Source organism: Castor canadensis, chromosome 6 (assembly GCF_047511655.1).
Source record: "Castor canadensis chromosome 6, mCasCan1.hap1v2, whole genome shotgun sequence".
Taxonomy (NCBI): Eukaryota; Metazoa; Chordata; class Mammalia; order Rodentia; family Castoridae; genus Castor; species Castor canadensis.
The window spans coordinates 30117356-30138861 of NC_133391.1; the positions used below are offsets into that span (position 1 = coordinate 30117356).

At 45.0% G+C, this 21506-nt stretch overlaps 1 protein-coding gene across 6 annotated transcripts in view; it reads right to left on the reverse strand.

Annotated features, from left to right (window-relative positions):
* Positions 1-16637: 16637 nt before the first annotated feature.
* Etv6 (ETS variant transcription factor 6) overlaps positions 16638-21506 on the reverse strand; it is a 215532-nt gene continuing 210663 nt past the window's right edge. For all 6 annotated transcript variants that reach the window (XM_074076036.1, XM_074076038.1, XM_074076035.1 and 3 more), the window contains exon 8: positions 16638-20685. In XM_074076036.1, the coding sequence (XP_073932137.1) occupies positions 20580-20685 (106 nt within the window). In that variant the 3' untranslated portion in view covers positions 16638-20579. The remainder of the gene's footprint in view (positions 20686-21506) is intronic.

Below are 21506 nucleotides of genomic sequence, written 5' to 3' on the forward strand. Positions count from 1 at the left end.
ACTGAAGACCTACGATGGTTATCCAAACATATGGAAAGGTGCCCAGCACCATGGGTTTCCAGGGAGATGCAAATTAAAACAATGAAATACCTCTACCTACCTATGGGAATGACCAAAATCCAAATCCCCAACAGCAATAAATGCTGGTGAGGACATGGAGCCACCGGAACTCCCATCTATTGCTGGTGGGAATGCACAGTGGTACAGCCACTTTGGAAATCAGTGGTGTCACGCGAAACTAAACATATTCTTACTATATGATCCAGCAATTACATTCCTTAGGAGGTGCCCGAAAGAGTTGAAAACTTGTGTCCACACAAAAACTCACACACAGAAGTTTAAAGCAGCTTTATTCAGAATTGCCAAAACTTGGAAGCAAGTAAGATAACTTCTAAAGGTTATCTATTGATGAATGGATCAATAAACTATGGTGCATGTAGACGACAAAAGATTATTCAGCCTAAAAAAGAAATGACCTAGCCACAGCAAAAGACATGGAAGAAGGTCGATCCATGTTACTAAGTAAAAGTCAATCTGAATTGGCCAACATCAAGAAATAGCAACAAATGTTGATGAGGATACCAGGAAAAATGAACTCTCACACACAGTTGCAGGGAATGCAAACTGGTACAACCACTCTGGAACTCAGTATGGAGGTTCCTCAAAAAACTAAAAATAGACCTTAGGACCCTGCCACACCTCTCAAGGGCATATACCTGAATGAGTGTAATTCAACATACAAGAAAGATGCCTGCACACCCAGTTTGCTGCAGCTCTGCTCACAATAGCAATCAGCCTAGGGGCCAACAAGCAATGAATGGCTAAAGAAAATATGGGGTCTTATACCACGGATATTACTCAGCCATAAAGAAAAAGTGAAATGATGTGATTTTCAGGAAAATGGGAGCAACTGGAGGTTATCATGTTGAGTGAGATAAACCAAGCTCAAAAGCCAAATTTCAAGTTCTCAGTCATCGATGGGACTCAGACCTGATGTCCCAAGGATGATAACAAAGTAATAATAATAATGCACGCATATGAAAGTGAACAGCCAGGGATCGCCAGGAGGAGGGAGAGGGAAGGGAAGAATTCTGAGGGTGAGAGGGTGAATTGCACCACACACACATACATGCAAAGACAGCTCAGTGAAACCCAGCAGACACTGCAAAGCGGGAGGGGCAGGGGTGAGGAGGAATGAGAAATAATGGAGGGGTGAACTTATTCAAAGTGCTCTGCATGCACATATGGAATTATCACCATGATCTGTTACCACATATTATTAATATAGGCTAATTCAAAAATATAACGCACCCATTTTTGACAAAGAAAATGTTTTCTACACACGATGGAGTTCTACTCAGCTGTAAAGAAGACAGACACTATGTCATTTGCAGGAAAATGATTAAAACTGGAGATTAGCATATTAAATAGAATAAACCAGACTTAGACAAAAAAAAATCAATCTTCAAAAAAGCTACATAAAGCCAGGCACCAGTGGCTCACAACTGTCGTCCTAGCTACTTAGGAGGCTGAGATCAGGAGGATCAAGGATCAAGACCAGCCCAGGCAAATATTTTGCAAGACCTCATCTCCAAAATCACCAGTGCTAAATGGACTGAAGGCCTGGCTCAAGTGGTAGGGCACCAGCTTTTCAAGTGCAAAGCTCTGAGTTCAAACTCCAGTCTCATAAAAAAAAAAATTCCAACTCTGTAACATTGTGAAAATGGCAAACTATGGTACAGTGACAAGATCACTGCCAGGAATTTGAAGAGGAGAGGGATGAATGGTGGGACACAGAGGATTTCAGGGCAGTGACACTTGTGTGTGATACACATTGGTGGGTACATGTCATTATACATTTGTCAGAGCCGGTAGGATGCATGCCAGGAGTGAACTCTAACATAAAGGATGGACTTCAGGCAGCAGTGGTGTGTCAATTCAGGTTTGTTACTTGGAACCAATGTGCCATGACATACAAAACGTGCTGTGGACGGAGAACAGGGCTGTGCACGGTTGGGGGCAGGGGCTGACAGGAATTTTCTCCGCCTGCTCAGTTTTACTGTGAACCTAAATCTGCCCTAAAGTAGTCTTTTAGCTCCTCCCCCAAGAAAGTCACTCAGGATTAAAATAATATTTTCAGTTTTCAGAAAATCTATGGACACTTCTTATCACCAATATGCACAAAAATGAATGATTTCTTTATTTAAACACAAATTTGAATTCCAAAAATACTAGATTCCTACAATATTAAGCATAGGCTACGTTTGGGGATTTTACTAAATATTCTAGCTTTGGGTTTCTGTAAGGTTAGAGAAATCCATTGGAGAAGCTTATGATTATAGTTAAGAAAGACAGTAAGAAAGTTTGTCTTGAAATCCAGAGGATATATATCTTCCTTCTTAGAAGATATAAGCACGGTTTCTAATCTCTACCTCCTAGATTGCCCCCCGGTACTGTTTTATAGGTGTCAGTGTGAGAATGGGCTGCTTCCCAGAGAACAATGCTTTCTTGGTGACTGGTGTGAAGGAGCAAAGCTCTGGCATGGTGGTGGGGGATGAAGATGTTACCACAGGGACTCTGCACACCGTGTTTAGCTACAGCTACTTCTGCCTTTTTCTTGACTGGGTAGTATCCCATCCCAGGGCTTAGTGGATGCTGCGTTGAGTTTTGGTTGTAAGCTGGGGCCAAGAATGTTGGCTCTTTGGCAAGGATTGAGCTTGGTAGAGGCTGGACACTATCCCAATGGAAGGCTTTGGTTCCAAGAGTCAGACCCTGGGAGAGAGGTAGAGGGTGGAGCTAGAAAGAAGATTCTACCACATGACCTACAATTAAAGCCATCAGTTGGTGTCCCAGACAGAGATGGGGTCATCTCATGCATGAGTGTTGCTTCCGCAAAACTGGAGAGATGACTGCCACTTGAGCTGGATTCCGTCACAGAATATGCACTTGACGTTCTGTGTTTCTCAAGAGAGGAAAAAGGAGGCAGCTTATGACAGAGTGACAAAGATGGCTATGGGATGGCAGGGTCCACCTAGCTATAGGGCCGGTGGACTCTTTAGTCATTGCTGAACTAGTGAGGCCAAAAAGTCATTGCACAACTGGACTGGATGGGGTCCAAGCAGGGAGATATCAAAATTTTTTATAACACATTTTGAACTCAGGTACCAGGTAGGTGAACCCTGCCAGTGGAAAGAGCTTTTAGGTGGATCAAGGAATGACAAAAGTGCCCTTTAAAAGCCACCTGTGTGCATTTGATCTATTCCATCTATTGAGTATTTGTTGAATCATTAAGACTAATCTTAGGTTCTGGGTGTATTGGTGCACACCTGTAATCTGAGCTCCCAGGGAGGCAGAGATGGGAGGATCAAGAGGTTCACCTCCAGCCTGGGCAAAAGTTAGTGAGACCCTATCTCAGAATTAAGCTGGAAGTGGTGGCCTACTCCTTTGGTTCCAGCACCTTGGGAGGTGGGGAGAGGAGGACTGAAGTCCTAGACCAGCCCAGGCAAAGCCAGCTAGATAGGAGACCATATCTGAAAAGCAAACTAAAAGCAAAAAGAACTGCAGGAGTGGCTTGAGCAGTAAAGTGCTTGCCTAGCAACCGTGAGTCACTGAGTTCAATTCCCAGTGAGAGAGAGAGAGGCCTCAAGCTTGTGATCCTTCTGCCTCTGCCTTTTGAGTAGCTGGGATTATAGACATGTAGACATGTGCCATCACACCTGGCTCCCTACTTTCTCATCTTACCAACTAGATGTGGTTTCTGGGTGTCGATTCACACACAGCTCAGATCCAGGTTGCCATTCCCTTTCTGAGCTTGGTAAAAGAATGAGGAATCATTCACGGCCACAGGACAGCACCCATCTGTCCACGAGGACTCTGCCTTTGTGACCCAAATGCCTCTCACTGGGCCCGCCTCCCGGTGTGTGGTCTTGAGAAACTGGGCCTCAGTGTGGGATTTGGTAAGGGACAACCTCAGTCACACCACAGCAGATGGCTTTGGTACAGACTTCACAAAACTCACTTATGTGGACCAAGGGGTGGCCTCAAAGAACGTCAGTAAAGAGCAATTATGATTACACTGGTTCACTCAATCTCATGAATATTTATTGAGTCGTTATGAAAAGGTCTGAGTTGGATGAGATGCTTTTCCTTTGTTGGCTATGAACAGCTCAGATTTGTAAGAGGAAGGGATTATTGATAGGGTAGAAAAATGACTAAGCAAAGAACATTTAAACTCTACTTGAATAAAATTGAGATCTCGACTGATACTTGCCTCCCAAAGTATGTATCATAATCTAATTGACTTATTATATGATGTAGGACTCATTGGGATTTTTTATCAGGAGTGCTATGTTTCATCCCCATCTCTGTGCTCCTGAAGGACCAGCAGATTTGAACAAATTTTCATTCTACAAGCAGAATAAAAGGGCTATTTTCTAAGCCCTACAGTGGATGTCTACCTTTCATTATTTCATTCAGTCATTCCACAACAGCTGAAGCAATTAGGTATTACCACTGTCTTACAGGGAAGTTACACAGCCCTGACCTCCAAAGCCTTTCTCCAAAGACAGCAGGAACATTCAAGGTGATATTGTAGAGTGGGGTAAGGGAAGGAGCAGACAAGGCTCCAAAGGCAAAACGTACCTATTTACAAATTCGCCTAGGGCTGGATCTCTCCTGCAGTATACAATCTGAAAACTGAGTGCATTCAGGACCAGAAGTGCTGCAATTATAAGCACATGCACCTGTCCATTGGGACAAATTTTCCAGTATTATGAAAAGTAACAATGAATTACATTTTTTTGTTTTTGGTGGGACTGGGGTTTGAACTCAAGGATTTGCACTTGCAAAGCAGGCACTCTACTTCTTGAGCCAAGCCTCCAGTCCATTTTGCTCTGGTTATTTCTGGAATAGGGTCTTGAAAACTGTTTGCCAGCACTTGCCTAGAACCACCATTCTCCTGAGCTCAGCCTCCTAAGTAGATAGGATTACAGGCGTGAGCCACTGTGCCAGCTCACAATGAATTATTTTGCTGCTGGGCTATTCCATACTATTTCTCAGGGTCTATATAATTATGATTATCATGTACTGGATATAGGATTTTTGTGTCTACTACCTGAGTGAGATCATCCAATAATTCCATTAAAAAATCATCTTTATGGGTTTTGGTGCTGAAGTGGTGTTAAGCCTTGTAAATGAATTAGGAAAATGTTACTTCTTCTTCTGCTGGTTGGACAATTTTATGTAAGGTTGGATTTTGTGTTCTGTGAAGGTTGGTGGAAATTTCCCACAGGGTTTAATCCTTGCTCTAGTCTCCTGCAATGGCCTCCCAGTAGCTAAACACAACCAGGGGCCAGGAGGCTAGGGGACCATGGGTCCAGTCCCTGAAGACCAGCCTCCCAGGATGGAGAAGAGGGGGACAGAGGAGAACATCCAGAAGAGAATCTTTTTTCTGCTTCCTTTTTCTTGTCTTATGTAACAGATGTTGGCCTTTCTTTCTGAATATAAAAGCAATATATCTTTATTGTAGAACATTTGGAAAACTGCCTTATAACTTGCAATCCTGCTTTGTCCTAGCAGGACAAGAACCCGGGTGAGGGCACATGAGTTTTTCCAGAAAATTCTCACACTCAAAGAATCATAAAATGTAAAGACTATTTCACAGACGTACTCACGCTTGTGAAAAGGTTCACTGGGGTATTTCGCCTCTTCCTAGCTGTGTCATACTTGGCATATTAAACTCCTTTCGATATTTTGAACGCTGAATTGTTCTACATTACTTCCATGGCACTCTCAGGAACTGTGGAGTCTTTAACACACCTAGTGGGGCCTCCTGGAGGGCATAGCCTCAAAGGGATCGTATGACCCTGTGTTTTATTCTTTTGCTTCCCAGCTACGAGGTGAGTGATTTTCCTCCCATGAGGATGTACTATCTGCCTCATCACAGGCCCAAAAGCAACAAGGGATCAATGGGTCCCAGACTGAAACCTCCAAAACTGTGAACCGAAATGAACCTTTGCTCTTCGCAATGGATTGTCTTGGGTATTTGTCATAGTATTGAAAAGCTGGCCAATGAAATAGTGATTGTGACTGTTGATGACTGGTCAGTGATTTGTTTTTTGTTTCCACTGGTTGCCTAACGCTTACCTAAGGAACTTAATAAATTCGTGTTAAGTCATTGGTTAGCTCCATTCATTTACAATTTTACATAAAGCTGGAGAGGCCGCACAACTCGATGTTCATGGTCCCAAGTTGCTTTTAGTTGCAGAGTCTATTCCTCCATAAGATTTCCCCTTGTGGAGGAATAGAACAGAATGCAGTAGGCTTAAGCGTGCTTGAACCAAGTTGTCTTCTATTGTCTTGAAAATAAGCTGATGCAATAGCTGGTGCAGTGGCTCATTCCTATAATCCTAGCTACTCAGGTGAAGAAGATCAGGAGGAATCCAGTTCAAGGACAGCCCAGGCAAAAGTTCCCCAGACCTCATCTCAAGCAATAGAAGATGGGCATGGGGACATTCCTGTCATCCCAGCCGTGGGAAATGTAAGTAGGAGGATTGTGGTCTAGGCTGCCCTGGACAAAAAAAGCAAGGCCCTACTCAAAAAATAACTGAAACAAAAAGGGCTGACAGAGTGGTTCAAGTGGCAGAACACCTGCCTAGCAAGCATGAAGCCCTGAGTCCAAACCTCAATACTGCCCCAAAATATATGAATACACAAATACAATGAGTAAACTGGTGACAGTCTGGAGACTGCTGTCTTTTGATCTTGTTTTGGACTCTGGGTTCTACTGTCAGCAAAGTAATGACTATTTCTGTAAGTCCCCATTTATTTACCAAGCAAGCACTTTTTGTCTTGAAGTCTATTTTATCCAATATTAATATACCCACTTTAGACATATCTTTTTTTTTTGGTGGTACTGGGGTTGAACCCCAGTAAAAAAGCTTGCTAGGCAGGCTTTCTGCAGCTTGAGCCACACCTCCTCTTTTGTGATATAAATTTCAGTGAGTATCCAAGTCTTCTTCACCTACATACACATGTATTTCTTCAGGCAAAATCAAATATTTATTTGCTATAACATTCTGGCATCAAACTGTCCATAATGTTAATCTTTTCATTTTGTATATTTCTTTCTGAACAATATCTTACGCCTTTTCCACTTTCAGTGTCTGTTTGTCCTGAGACTCAGTCACGTTCTTTCTCACGGGCAGTGCTTTTTACATCTGGACTTGTGCTTTCAGAACATTTGCTTTTTATCTCTTTGTCTTCATCTTTACGCTGCTGATGGTAGCTTTTGTGGATTTTTTTGTTCTTCGCCCCTGATTCCTGGCTGAGGTATTTTCCTGACTCTGAGCAAAGCCAATAAACAGAAGCATAATAGCAATGCCACCAAGTAGAGTAGAATGTGGCACTGGCTCAGTTACTCAATGCCTAGTTTTACCATGTATATTACTAATCAGGAAAAAGGCCTAGGCATTGGGGAAAAGATAGATGAGAATAGTCACTCTGCAGAATTTTCTTTAAAAATTTTCCCTTTGAGTAATGAAGGAGACAGACAATAAAACTCATCAGATCCTACCCAGATGCTGAGTGGAATATAAGATTTTTTGGTGTGGTACTCAGGTTCAAACTCAGGACCTACACCTGGAGTCAGCCCCCTTTATTTATGGGTTTTTTTGAAATAGGGTCTCTTGAACTATTTTCCTAGGCTGGCTTCAAGCTATGAACCTCCTGATCTCTGTCTCCCGAGTAGCAAGGATTTCAGGTGTGAGCCATTGTGGCCCAGCTGAAAATAAGATATTTGGATAGAAGACCCCATTCCACTCTAAATCCACCTTCTGGAGAGAGGGCCCACCCACCTGAATAATAATGAGTACTATTTATTGAATGTCTATTATGGGCCAGGTGTCTTTCATAAGTGTCCCTACTTTTCAAAGAAACCCCAGCACTGTAGAGAAGGAATGACCATTCACAGAGGATGAGTACATTTTTACAATGTCACCTTCCACATTGGTGGAAGAGCCAGTGTCCACACCGGCTTTGTCTGATCATCCTGCTGATCTTAGGTCCCTGAGAAAGCCTGCAGATCTACCTCAGGAGCCATTGCCACCTAGGCCACTAGACTCTCCTTTAAAATATGTTCAGAAAAAAAAAAAGAGCGGGTGTGTGCCAAAATAATACAAAGTTGCCTGCCTAAAGTTTTTGGGCTAGACCTTTTGGGACTTGTTCTCCCCAAAACCGGGTCCTCTGTGGAACACTGAGTAGGAAGGAAAGGTATTTTGACCATCTGAGCCTTCCAAAGGTCGGCACCCCAAATTATAAAGTGTGTGCCTAGTGGGGGCACTAAAGAAGTGATGACACTGGATTATTTTATATAGGGGACATTTCTGCTTGCCCGCTGGTGAAGGCTATCTTACATGTCCGCAGTGAGGAAGCTTTATGAAAACCTGGAACTGAATGAGGTATTTTCATGGCAAATTTGTCAGCCAGATAGACACCCAGAAGTCCCTGAAGTGGCACCTTTTCTCCTGGTCATGTTGAATTTGAGCCCGAGTCTTCCCCCTTCCTAGGAAAGGGCCCTGAGGTCCTGAAGGATAGCTTCCCTGCTCACAGCCAGGTAGCATATCACATTTGCACTGAGGCAGCATTTGAAGGTAACCAGGTGTTGAACCCTGGGAGCAGAGGGCGAGAATTAAGCCCTCTACTCACCAGGGCAATTTATTGGTTATTTAAAACCCCGACTGCACGTGTACTGGTTCCACCCAAACCAAACTCTGCCTTTAAATGGAAAGACAGACATTTCTGGAGTTTCCCATGCTCCCTTAGGTTTAGACGTTGGAAGGGAAATGAGTGGAAAGAGCTCCAACTTGAGTTGCCCAAAGCAGAGTTCAAGTTCCTGGGTGAATTTGTATTTGTGTTTTGATTTGGCTAACCAGCCCCAAGTTCATGCAAATGGTGGAGACAGATTTGTTTTTTTTTAACTAGGGAGAAGAAGATTGGGGGAGGAGAAAGGCTTGTGGACTTCTGGTCCTTGAGGGTAGGGGTGGGGTGGGGGCCATTCTTACTCTGGGAAGGTGTTTGGACATCCCAGATTGTGTTGAAAAGTCACCTGGCCAATGTCTTGAACTAAGTGCCACATGTGTGATGAAGAGGTAAAGTGACTAGAAACAGAAGGCCTAAGACACTTCAGCACTGTCACTAAGCAATTTCCCCACTCCTATGGAATCAGAATGACAGAAATTTAGTGCCAGAAGGATGGTGAGGGCGTGGGTTGGGGAGGGCTTAGCAGGCAGGCAAGAGAGATAATGCTTGTGCTGGGATTGTTCGATGTTCTTTTCTTTTTTGGTGGTACTGGGGTTTGAACATGGGTCTTTCACTCGGTAGGGAGGTCCTCTACCACTTGAGCCATGGCCCCAGCCTTTTTTGCTTTTAGTATATTTTTCAGGTAGGGTCTTATACTTTTTGCCTGGGGCTGGCCTTGGTCTGCAGTCCTCCTATCTCTACCTCCTGAATATCTGGGATTACAAGTATGTACCACTATCCTGGTCACATTTTCTTTACTGAATCACTTACACAGGGCTCTGAGGAAAATAATTCCATAAGAAACCAAGGCTCAAACTTTAGGTAGCTAGTGCTTAGAAGGGTCTAGAACCTAATGCAGCTACTTTTCTCCTGTTACCTCACAGGGAGCTTCAGCTCAGACTGGAAAAAAGGCATGCCTCACCCTGCTCATGGGCTCTGTTACCATTTCTAGCAAGAAGCCCGGAATCCAGCAGGCAGAAAATAGTTGAGAGGTTCTCACGGCCTGCTTCCCAAATGGTCAGACACATAGGGCTGTCTAACATGGCTCCCCTAGCTTCTGGGCTCTTCTCAAAGCTCCAATTCCAACTTCCTGGTCCCCAAAGCAAACACAAATAATCTGGTTCTGTGCATAGGAGATCTGAGCCAGGACTTCCTTCAGAGAAAAGAGAAAACAAAATCAAAGAACCTAGGAAACTGATTTCAAACAGCACGCAACCTATACATTTTCTAAGGTCATTGAACTGGAACGAAACCAGATCAAAAATATTCTCAGCAAACCTGAACGGAGCTAATATTTCCCTTGGGTCAAGTCCACTGGTGCAAGCAAACAGCACCAAGTGTTCAGGTGCAGCTCTGGGCTTGCAGGGAGGGCAGTGAGCAAGCAGGGCAGGGGCCTCGTCTCTGACCAGCCATGTGTGGGAGGCCCAGGGCGACCCCTTCCCTCTTCTGTAGAGTGAGGGGGTGGCCCTGGTTCCATGGTGTTCACACTAAAACAAAACCAGCGGAAACATTTTTTAAGAAGGGTAATTTTGGGGAATCCTGAGGTCTAGAAAGACGAAGAGCAGGGTTGCCATGAGCCGTGAGTGGTTCAGGAGACGCAGAGGGAAGGAGAACAGTAGTAACAGTGGGGATTTAATGGGTCCTTTTCCTGTAACAACTCATTCTCTTACAATCATCCTTCTGAGGAGGTACCATTCTTGCCATCGTTGTGAGTTTACACTTGAAGAAACTGAGGCACAGTGGGGTTAGGTAAATTTCTGGAGGTCATATAGCCAGTGAGAGGTGTGGCCCAGGTGCTCTGACCACGGGATTGATCTCGGTTCACAGTTTTGCTCTGCCACAGTTTCAATCCAGCCGGCCACCTGTGTCAGGCACCCTTCTCTATAAGGACAGTGAGTGAGAATGGACTAAGTCAAAACACCAACGAACTCAGAGCTCTGTCTAGAATTCCTGGTGTAACTGGCAAAACGGAGGCTGGATTGGGAAGCCCAACAAGACAGAACTCTGGCACATGAGCAAAGCCAGCCTCCTCTCTAAGACTGGGACATCTGATGACAACTTACACCTCACACAGGGAGTCACACACTGAGACTGCAGGCTGCTCTCCCCGGCCCCCTCCCCACATCTCAAGGCCCATTGTCTAAAAATGTAGCTTTGCCTATAGTTTTACAATGGGCCAAAATTCTGAGACTCAATGACTTGGCATTTGATATTGTTTGCCAGGAATGATGACCGATTTTCTTATCTATTTTTTTCTGGGGTTTGAACTAAGGGCCTTGTGCTTCCTAGGCTGGCGCTCTACCACTTGAGCCACTCTGCCAGCCATTACCATCTAATTTAAGATTCTTTTCTATGCTTCCCAAGAGGCTGCTTGGTTCAGACATTCGCAAAAAGAGAGGGGACAGGGAATATGGATTACAGAACCATAAGAAGATTTCCCCAATGTGACAGACGGAAGAAATAGTTTTAAAACACAAGATGGTTTTTATTACAATAGATATGTAACACCATATCTCTGTCTTTTATGTGTGAGTGATTACACTATCCAGTTTTGAGTGGAAAGATAATTATTATTTTAGATAGAGTGAAAATGTGAAGTTATGCTCAGTGATGTTATACATAGGAGGAGTTTACTATTAGTAGCATTTTTTTATTAGGAGAAAATCATTTTGTTGCCACTGTAACTAAGTAAATGATAATTAATAGTTGAAGAAGATTGGTTCAAAGATGCATTAAATCTTCTTCCTGCTCACTCCTGTCACCCACTAGGTTCCAGACAGGTCCTTCTCAGCCTCTTCATTCTTGAACAGTCCCTTCAAGTCACACACAACACACCCGACAATCTACTGATTCAGGTGACCTCAGTGGTGCCGCCTCCCACTGCAAGAACCCATGACCTGAGCCAGGCACTGGTGGCTCACACCTGCAATCCTAGCTACTTGGGAGGCTGAGATCCGAAGGCTTGTGCTTTGAGGCCAGCCAGGACAAAAAGTTCTCGAGACTCCCATCTCAAGAGAAAAAAGTTGGGTGTGGTGGTGCATGCCTGTCATCCCAGCTCTGTAGGAAGCATAAAACAGGAGGATCGAGGTCCAGGCCAGCCTGGGCAAAAGGTGAGACCCTATTCTGGGGGGCATGGCTCAAGCAGTAGAATGTCTACCTAGCAAGACACAAAGTCTTGAGTTCAAACTCCAGTATCACCAAAAAACAAAAACAAAAACAAAACCTATCACCTGAAACCCCAGCACCAAATGAAATTCAGTATCAATGGCCACCAGTTCAAGTTAGTGGTCACTGTCTACACTACTGACGACTGCCTGGAGCTGTCTGATGATGACCGAGGGTGGACAGCAGGACTGTGTGCTTCTGGGGTGTCAGTAGTTTAAAGGGTTTCACAGACTTGGTTGGGGCTGCTGCTGGGCAAACAGGACATGGCAGTAGCTCCCTTCTGTAATGGTATCCCCTTCCTCAACACTTCACTTTTACCTTGTTTGCAGATCTTTTAAAGTTTTCCTTCAGGTTCTGCATGTGGCTCTTGAAGACATCCCATCTACCGCACAACCAGCACGAATTGGTGAATCTAATTTTTTCTTTTTCTTTTTATATTTTAACAGCTACTTGAAGTAAAATTATGTTCCATAAAACACCCTCTTTATTAGAGTACAATTGTAGTAAATCTATAGATTCTGGCACCATAATGATCATGTGATTTTAGAGTGTTTCCATATTCCTGGAAGGTTCCCTCTCCTTGTTTCCGTTTAACCCTCAATCCCCTCTCCACAGCCAGGCAAAGGCTTCTTAATTAAATAGTTGGTGAGTGCTACAGGTTTTCCTTTGCTGGAAAATTTACATAAAGAGAAGTGTACCACATATGGCTTTCTGTTGCTGGCTTATTGTTAACCTAGAACAGGTTTTGAGGTTCATTCGTGTTATTGCATGTGTCAGTAGTTGGTTGTCTTTTTTATTGTAAATAGTAGTCGATTGAATGGGCATACCACAGTTTACTTACACGCTCATCACTCAGGCACGGGGAGTATTTCCAGTTTCTGTCTGGTATGAATAATGCTGTGACCGGTGTCTATCCGTACACTCTGCACACCTTGTTACACAAGTATAGTGTGACCTCACGTCTCTTGGGAAGACACTTAAGACTGCAATGTGAATATCACAAGATAAATATGTTTAACTTTTTAAGAAGCTGCGAAAGTGTTTTCCAAAGCAGTGGTGCCATTTTATATTTCTATCAGCGATGTACGAAGGTTCCAGTTTCTCCACATTTTAGCCAGCACTTATTATTCACAGTGTTTGTGTGTGTGTGTGTGACTATGGTTTTGAACTCAGGACTTCACACTTGCAAAGCAGATGCCCTACTGCTTGAGCCACACCTGTAGTCCATTTTGCTCTGATTATTTTGGAGATGGAGGTCTTGCAAACTATTTTCCTGGGCTGGCCTTGAACTCCAATTCTCCCGATCTCAGCCTCCCAAGTAACTGGGATTACAAGTGTGCCACTTGTGCCCAGTTTGATGGTGTTTTTCTTTTATTTTTATCACAGCTATTTATGGGCACACAGTGTTATCTGGTCATAGTTTAATTTGCCTTTCCCCAAGGAGCACTTGCTGAGCACCTTGTGCTCAGTCGCCTTTCCGGAACCTGCTTTTGTGAAAAGTCCATTGGAATCTGATCACTTTAATTGGGTTGTTCATCTTGACATTGAATTGTAGATGCAGCTCCTGTACCCTGGATACCCATCCTTTATTGCATGACTTGAAAATATTTCCTCCCTGTCTGTAACTTCTCTTTTCATTTTGTAATGGTGTCTCTTGTTGAGAAAGTTTTAATCTTGATGAAGTTCAATTATCAATTTATTTCTGTTGTGGATTGTGAAGTTCAATTATCAATTTATTTCTGTTGTGGATTGTGTCTTATCTAAGAAATCTTTGCTTAACGAAAGGTCACTGAGTTTCTCTAGCCTCAACTCCCTCATTCAAAGCACTTACTCAAATATACATGACAGGTACTGTTTGGTTTCTTTAAAAAAAAATATGCAAAATGCCCTCTGTGCCCGCAGAAAGGTACATGCAGAGGGCCTGTACTTGCTTTTACAGAAGCAATTATTTTGGGACAAAAATGAGGGTGCTTAGCTCTTTGGGAGGTGTCAGAGAAAGCCAAGGTCAACTCGGCTGATGTCCTGAATGGAATCCTGGTGCAGCCTCAGGGCATTGTTGAGACTTGGAATGAGGGAACAGTCTTCTACGGTCTGGGAAGAAATTCAGAATTTTCCTTAGTGGGTTTTACTACCACAGATTTCTCTTCAATGTGTTGGGGGCCAAGGGCCTTAATTATAAAAAAACAAGGAAGAAGTGAATCTGAAAGTACTGACAGTGGGGACCTAGACCCAAGATTGTTTGAAATGTCGACATCTTGGGTAGTTTGAATGGAAGTTCTGATTATTTTCCTCTAGCTTTTTGGAACATAGAGAATGGCGTTGTTAGGTTTCTTTTCTTCCTCTTTTTTTTTTGGTTGTACTGGGGTTTGAACTCAGGACTGTGCACCTTCTAGGCAAGTACTCTACCACTTGAGCCACATCCCCACCCCCTTTTTGCTTTTTAAAGTTATTTTTAGCATCGTGTCTCTTGTTTTTGCCTGGATCCAGTCTTGTATCATGATCCTCCTGATCTCTACCTCCCCAGTAGCTGGGATTATAGACATGTACCACCACACCTGGCCACACTGTTAGCTTTCTGTTTGCTTTCAGTGATTGGGACTGATCTTTCTGGAGGCTAAGAGAGGCAGCGATGCCCGGAATTTGCACTCCTTACCCAGATGGTGACCATGAGGCATCTGGTTATGACACCTGCAGAAGGTCCCATAAGTGAATGGCTGTTTCTTCAGTTGGCAAAGAGGCTTTTGAGCACCAACTCCTGTTGCTCCCTAAAAGAGAACAAGCAAGCCTCTTGCAGAGCAGAACCTGCCCCAGGGACAGACTAGGAAGGAAGTGACAAGTGAATACAGCAAAGAAAGGGACCGCTGAGTTTTCTGAGACTTGACGGGAAACCCTGGGGCTGATGCTGCTCGAAGTGTGGTCCAAGGACCACCAGTGTCAGCCTCTCCTGGAGTCCAGAGAGTGGGCAGAAGAGCAGGCCCACCCACACTTCCCAAGATGCTAGGATGGAAGCAAATCTACTTCTCCTGAGGTCCCCAGGTGGTGTGTAGGCGCTATCAGGAGTGAGAAGCCCTGGTTTGGCTCCTCTACCTGTTCCCTGGCGATGGTCATCCCTGGGTAATATTCCCAGGGATAGCCAGCCAAGGTCAGTGGGCAGAAGAGAGCAGTCCTTTTATTTTTCCTTTTAGCTCAGGCTGGTTAGGCAGATAAGTGGGTCTAAGTGGATAACTGGCTGTGCTGTAATTTGCAAGGGCAGGTCAGCGATCCAGTGTGCCCTCTGAAACAGCCTGTCTTGCTAGCAAGCTGCTTAAAAGCTTTGGAGGAGACAAGGGGATGGCTCTGGTGTGCCTCATTCCACAGTTTATCTACTTTTTGCAAAATGCAACATAATTATGAGCACGATTAATATTAATTAGTTACCGCCATTATTCCAAGTACTTCTTGTTTAAAATGCTACGTACTCTTTTTTTGTACTAAGATGAACAGATTGATGATAGCAGGGGCCCTTTTTTTTGACACTACCGGGATTTGAACTCAGGGCCTAATGATTGCTAGGCAGGCACTTTACCACTTGAGCCATACCCCCAGTTCTATCCGAGGCTATTAAACAAGATATCACCCAGAGATTCTGTTAAAACAAATCGCTAGCCAGGCACCGGTGCTCATGCCTGTAATCCTAGCTACTCAGGAGGCAGAGATCAGGAGGATCGTGGTTCGAGGTCAGCTTGGGCAAATATTTTTTGAGATGAGACCCTATCTCAAAAAAATCCATCACAAAAAAAGGCTGGTGTAGTGGCTCAAGGTGAGGGCCCTGAGTTCAAGTCCCAGCACCACAAACAAACGAACATCAAATTGCTAGGCCCTGCTTCCAAAGTGTGGGATCCAGTTAATGGTGCATGCACTGATGATGTGAGTGTCTAGTAACTCCCAGGGAATCCTAATGGTGGATCATTGGAAGTAGCTTCTAATGCATTCAGCACCACAGAAACGCTTGCTGTGGAGCTCTGAATCGAAGGCCATATTTGAGGAATTCAAAGTACCTGGGATACCTTCAATACAGAAAGTCTACTGACATTTCCTGAGACCGCCAATTTTAAACTCCTGTTCCAAGTCTGAATCTGAAACTTGCTCTCCTTTCCATTCTTTTTGTCTCCCCTATCTGACAGCAATTAGTTCTAGGCAACACTATGAGGCATGATCTTGAAATCCCAAATGCCCCTGGGCTGGCAGTGGCTCCATTGGCCAGTGTGGCTGAGACACTGAGCCTGTGGGCTGGTTCTGTGTGTGGTGGCCTTCCAGGCCTTTGGAGTCCTGAGTTTGGTCATGGGGTTTTCCCCATGACCGTGTGCCTTAGGCAGGGAAGATTCCTATAGACTCAGACCCTACAAGGGAGTAACTCCCCCACGTGGGAACCTGACGGTCTTCACTCCTACCACCATCTTAGTCCTCAGTGAGCTCCTGCACCTTCAGGCCAGCATAGGATCTGAACAGCTCTGACTGGGGGTCCTTGTGGAAATTTCCCCATCTGTGCCACCTGCTCCAACGTGCCTCTTGTTGACAGACCACAGACAGTTCCATTTTAGAGGCTTCCTGCCATAATTGAGATAGGATTGATCTCACCCAAGCATCTTGCGTGTCTGACTCCATATCATTAAAAACAGAGACTTGGGAACTTCAGGTTTGTTTTTTTTATAAAAAATTTATTGAGATGATGTAATTATAGGCTTTTCTTTAAAAATTATTTGCAACTCACTGGCCCTGAGAAAAGGCATTTTTTTTTGTTTTTGTTTTTTTTCCTTTTTTGTTACATTCATTTGATTCAGTCCCTTATAAACCCCACACCTCATAAACAAGAGATTAGAAACTAAACCAAAAAAAAAAAAATTCATTCCAGATTCGTTCTGGATTGCAGTGGGTGTAGTCACAAAGAGAAACCTCCAAAAACGTTCACTTGGCACATGTGCCATTCAGGGAGTTTGCAGTAGGTTAGTGTTGGTTCAGATGGGCCCACAAGATGACCAGGTTGGCCTCCTGGGGTTTCTAGACAGGCAGAGCTTCCTGGGTGTCCTCCCTCCAGCTTCCTCCATTACTCCCTTTACCCGAGGTTTCTGCTCACGCAGAGCCAGCCGAGTGAAAGAACAGCATGTCTCCTAGCTCCGAATGCCTGGGCAAAGCCAACTGTCCTGTGCTCTTTGTCTATTTTCCCAAATTTTCTTATATCTTCCCTTGCCAGGCTGGGAATGGGTCAAATGGGGGCCTGGCTAGGCTGTGTCCCCATCCTACCTCTGCCTCTACCATGTTATCTGCAACTAGGGCAAGTGACATCACCTCTCTGATAGCCAGGTTTCCCTTCTGCAAAAGGCAGTTAATGTTTCAAAAACACATTCAGGGTTGGAGCCTAGGCATGGTGGTCATTTGGTCATTCTGATAAATTCTGTGACAGTCAATCTAAATTTCAGCCAAAGCGACATTCTCGTTGGGACAAGGTACCAGTGTAGAAAGCATTGGATCAGAGACTTCTAAACTAAAAGGAGAAAACAGCCTGTTGCTCCTCTTTTCCTGGTGTGTGTATATGGGGAGGGGACCCCAAAAGTATTTGGAACCTTAGGAATGCTGCTGTATTAGGCAAGACCCAGTGGTCTTGGATCAAGATCTGAGACGGTGTTACCTTCAGCACACAACTACCAACTACCCCCACTTCCTTCTGATGGACAGGACACAGCCTAAGCCAAGAGAGAGGCAAGAGAATTCCCAGCACACAGCTCTTCTGCAATCCCCTTTCCTGACTGCAGAGTTTATGAGCCAAGAATTCCCATGGAGGCAACAGAGAAAGGGTCATTGTTCACAAGGTGCACGAACTTTCCATTTGGGCCTTTTTGTACTTAGAAGATTCACGTACAGAACCAAGAAGCTTTGTGCTAGAGGGACCCTGCAGATAGAACAGAAGCTCTCAGAGAATTGGAATCCCTCACAGTCTGGTAGGTGCTTCCTGCTAGCTTTGTGGATCTGAAGTCTTTAAGGTCTGCAGTGTGTGAACACTGTACCCCAGTGCTGGCATGGTCCAGGTCTTCTCTCACAGAACAAGAGGTGCAGCTAAGGGTAGCAACAGAGAATCCTCACTGGTGGTTTCTGATGGGAACCAAAGGCAATGCATGTCTACTTGAAGGAGCTGAAGGTGACAGCTTACATTCTCACAGGATATTGCTTTAAATACAGAAATCCTTGGGGCAAAAGGGAATTTCCTTCCATAATGCATCTGGAAGATTCTTTGAAGAGTAAGAGACTGAGGCAAAAGTGGCCAGGGTGAGGTGTCTTAATCCTAGGGCAAGGCAACACCGTGCCCTGGTTTCTTATTTCATATGCACACAAAAGGCCTCAGTAAAAAGTCCACTGTTTCTCCTCAGTTCTTAAACTCAGTGGCTTTCCCGAGGTATTTGGCTAAATCTCAACATTTGAGATACAATGCCAGTCATATTAGAGGCCGAAACTGTATTTCCTGAATACTTTTTTTTCTCTTCTTCAATCCCTGGGGATTGAACCAAGGACCTCATGCTTGCTAGGCAAGTGCTCTGCCACTTAAGCAATACCCCCCAGCCCTTTTGTTTTTATTTAGTTTTTGGATAGGGTCTCACTAACTTTGCCCAGGCTGGTCTTGAACTTGTGATCCTCCGACCTCCACCTCCCAAATAGATTACAGGTGTGCACCACCATATCCGGCTACCTGAACGTTCTTTAAAGTTATCTTCAGCATGCTGGAGTCTATCAGAATCTTGTTCAAGAAGTCTGAGCCCCAAACCCTTTACTCAGAAGATGTGGACTTCCCAGAAGCAGAATGCGGGGCATGTGTGATACCAAGAGCAGGCTGGCCACCCCCCATGTATCTACCTGTGTCTGATAAGAGGCAGGGACAGAGTAAGTCCGAAAAGCCCTGATTGGCTCCTCAGTTCCAGTGTCTTTAACCGTAGTCCATCTACTTGCCCTCTCCTATTCCCTCTCCCAGGCTGGTGACCTTGTCAGGAAGGCCTGAGGAATACTGCCTCTGTCCCCAACCTCTGTGCCTGACTCAACTCAGAAATGGCTAGAGGACAAGCCCAGGGGCTGCCAGAGCACACGTGTGACTGGGAGAACTGGGAGTTGGCTACCCAATGGAGCAGAGGAAATAGAAACGGGTAAGGGTGCTTTGTAAGGCAGGCCCCGTCTTCTGGATTTCAAAACACTCCACTCCAAATAGTGACTGTCTGAAGCCTGTTGGAAGAATCAATTCAGATGGCTAGAAAGGGGGAAAAAAAAACCCCTAAAACAGTCTCTAAAAACACCTGCTATCATCAGAAGAACGGATGGCACTACCTCTTTCCAAGGGCCTACCGACCTTATTTTGAGGTGAAAAAGTGTCACAAATGGGGGGTCCTTTCTGAAACACAGCAAGGGAAGAAGGAAAGGAAAAGTCTTGCATTGGAGGAGTTTCCTGTCTGCTGGGGCTGGGCGAACACTAGCTGCTATTGTTCTGTGTTCAGTGGGGACCAGGACACTTTAAAAAAGGCTAGGAATTGAAAAAAAAAAAAAATCCAGCAGGACATGAAAAGTGACTACAAGATGGCCTTTGGAATGGACCAAGGAGGAGCCTTTCTTTCTCAGTAGCCCTAATAACCTGTTTCAGAAAACTAAATCCCCATTGTAAAACAGTTCCGCTAGTTTCTGGCCCGCCAGGCCCGTGTGGGCTCTGTATTTCCCTCTTGTAGGACTTGCAAGTGAACACCAGTGGCTGGGGCCCTCCGAATCACGTGGCCAGCCTCCGACTCATCAAGGCTCTCACTGCCTTGTCAGGGACAGCCACTGGAATGGCACTTATCTTTCTGGGCTACAGCAGTACCTGTGAGGTTTTTGGGTCCTCCAGATGGGTGGCTGAGTGCCAGGAAGGGGATTTGACTGTGGGATTGTGGCTGCAAGCCACAAAGCAACCAGGTCACTGATCTATTTCAGTGCTAACTGTCTCCAAGACTCTCTGACAGGCTGAAGTGTGTGGTGTGCAGCAGCCCGACAGGAAGGACAGGGCAGCTGGGAAGGAAGGAGAGCAGGAGAGAGCAAAAGACAGCCCTCCTTTCTGTGTGATCATTTAAAAAGCATCTTTTTTTCTTTTTCTTTTTTCAGCCAAGACCCAACTGCAATAAAGACAAACCTGACCCACGTGGCAGGAAAAAAAAAAAAACCTGACCCTTCCTGCAGTATTCTTTCCTGACCAGCTGGGCTGGCCGTAAGATTTGCAAAAAATATATATATATATAATTGATATAGATTTCCATAGGAAAACAAGGTCTGATGTCTTCCCCTGTATGAACAATGAAAAGTCAAACTGTGTGTTCTTAAAAAAACAAAAACAAAAACACCAGGAGACGAACAGTTATGTGGAGGGTGAGGAGTTACAGATGGACAGAGTCCAAGAGAGAAGGCAATGTGACACGTGAGGCTCTGTCCTCCGCCGGAATGCCAGCCCCACCTTCCCTGGGTGTTTTGTGTAAGGTGCTCTGGGTCCCTCCTGGTCTGCCATTTCTGGGTCTCTGCCTTGTCAGCTGTCCTGCAGTCACAGTGGGCAGCTTCCCTCGTCACTGCCCAGCGTGGGACCCTCAGCATTCGTCTTCTTGGTACATTTGTTCATCCAGCTCCTGGGACTCGAGGTGCTCCAGACGGTCCGTCCGGCCACTCATGATCTCATCCGGGGTTTTCATGAACCTTTGGAAGAGGAAATGGGTGTCAAGACAGTCCCTTTCCCCAGAGTTGCCTTCACTCTGAACTGTAACCTACGAGGCTCTGCCATCTTACAGGGCTGCACAGCTACGGAACCCAAACTGTAAGGCTAACTTAGCACGAAGTGGGAAAGCTGCTCCTTCCTGGCTGTCTGGAAAGTGGCAGAAGGACATACGAGCTGTAGGTGACTGTGACGTAGGGAGTGTCCTTTGGAGTGAGGGATGCATTACTGCAGGACCATGTGCAGAAACTCAGGGGCAGCTCATTTCTTTGTGCTTCTTGTTTTTAGGGAGTTACACTTTACAAAGACCCTCGAGTGACATTTCCATTCCAGACTGGGAGCTACCCGCAAAGGATGCAGTTAACTGTGAAGTGGAGAATTTTATCCCTGGGCAAGCCAGGGGAGCTTCTGGAAAACTAGGAAGGAAAGAAGAGAATTTTTTCCAGTGTCATCTGTACCCACCCAAAATGCTGGCACTGAGTCCCAGTTGGCATCTTCCTTCCTTTGCAGCCACCCTTATCTTCTCATTCAAGGGCTGCACTGGGGTAACGTCAGTGATACGCTCTGATCGTGACTTACGTGGCTCAGGAAGGTGGCCTGGCCCAAATGTTTTGTGCTCACTGAGGGAACGCCCTTTCCATGGGCCCCTCTGTGTCTGCACACTTTTCCTTTCCTTATGCTCTGTCCTGCACCACCTTAAACCATACCTTTTCTTTTTCTTTTTTTTTTTTTTGGCAGTACTGGGGTTTGAACTCAAGGCCTCATGCTTGCTAGGCAGGTGCTCTACCACTTAAGCAGTGGCTTT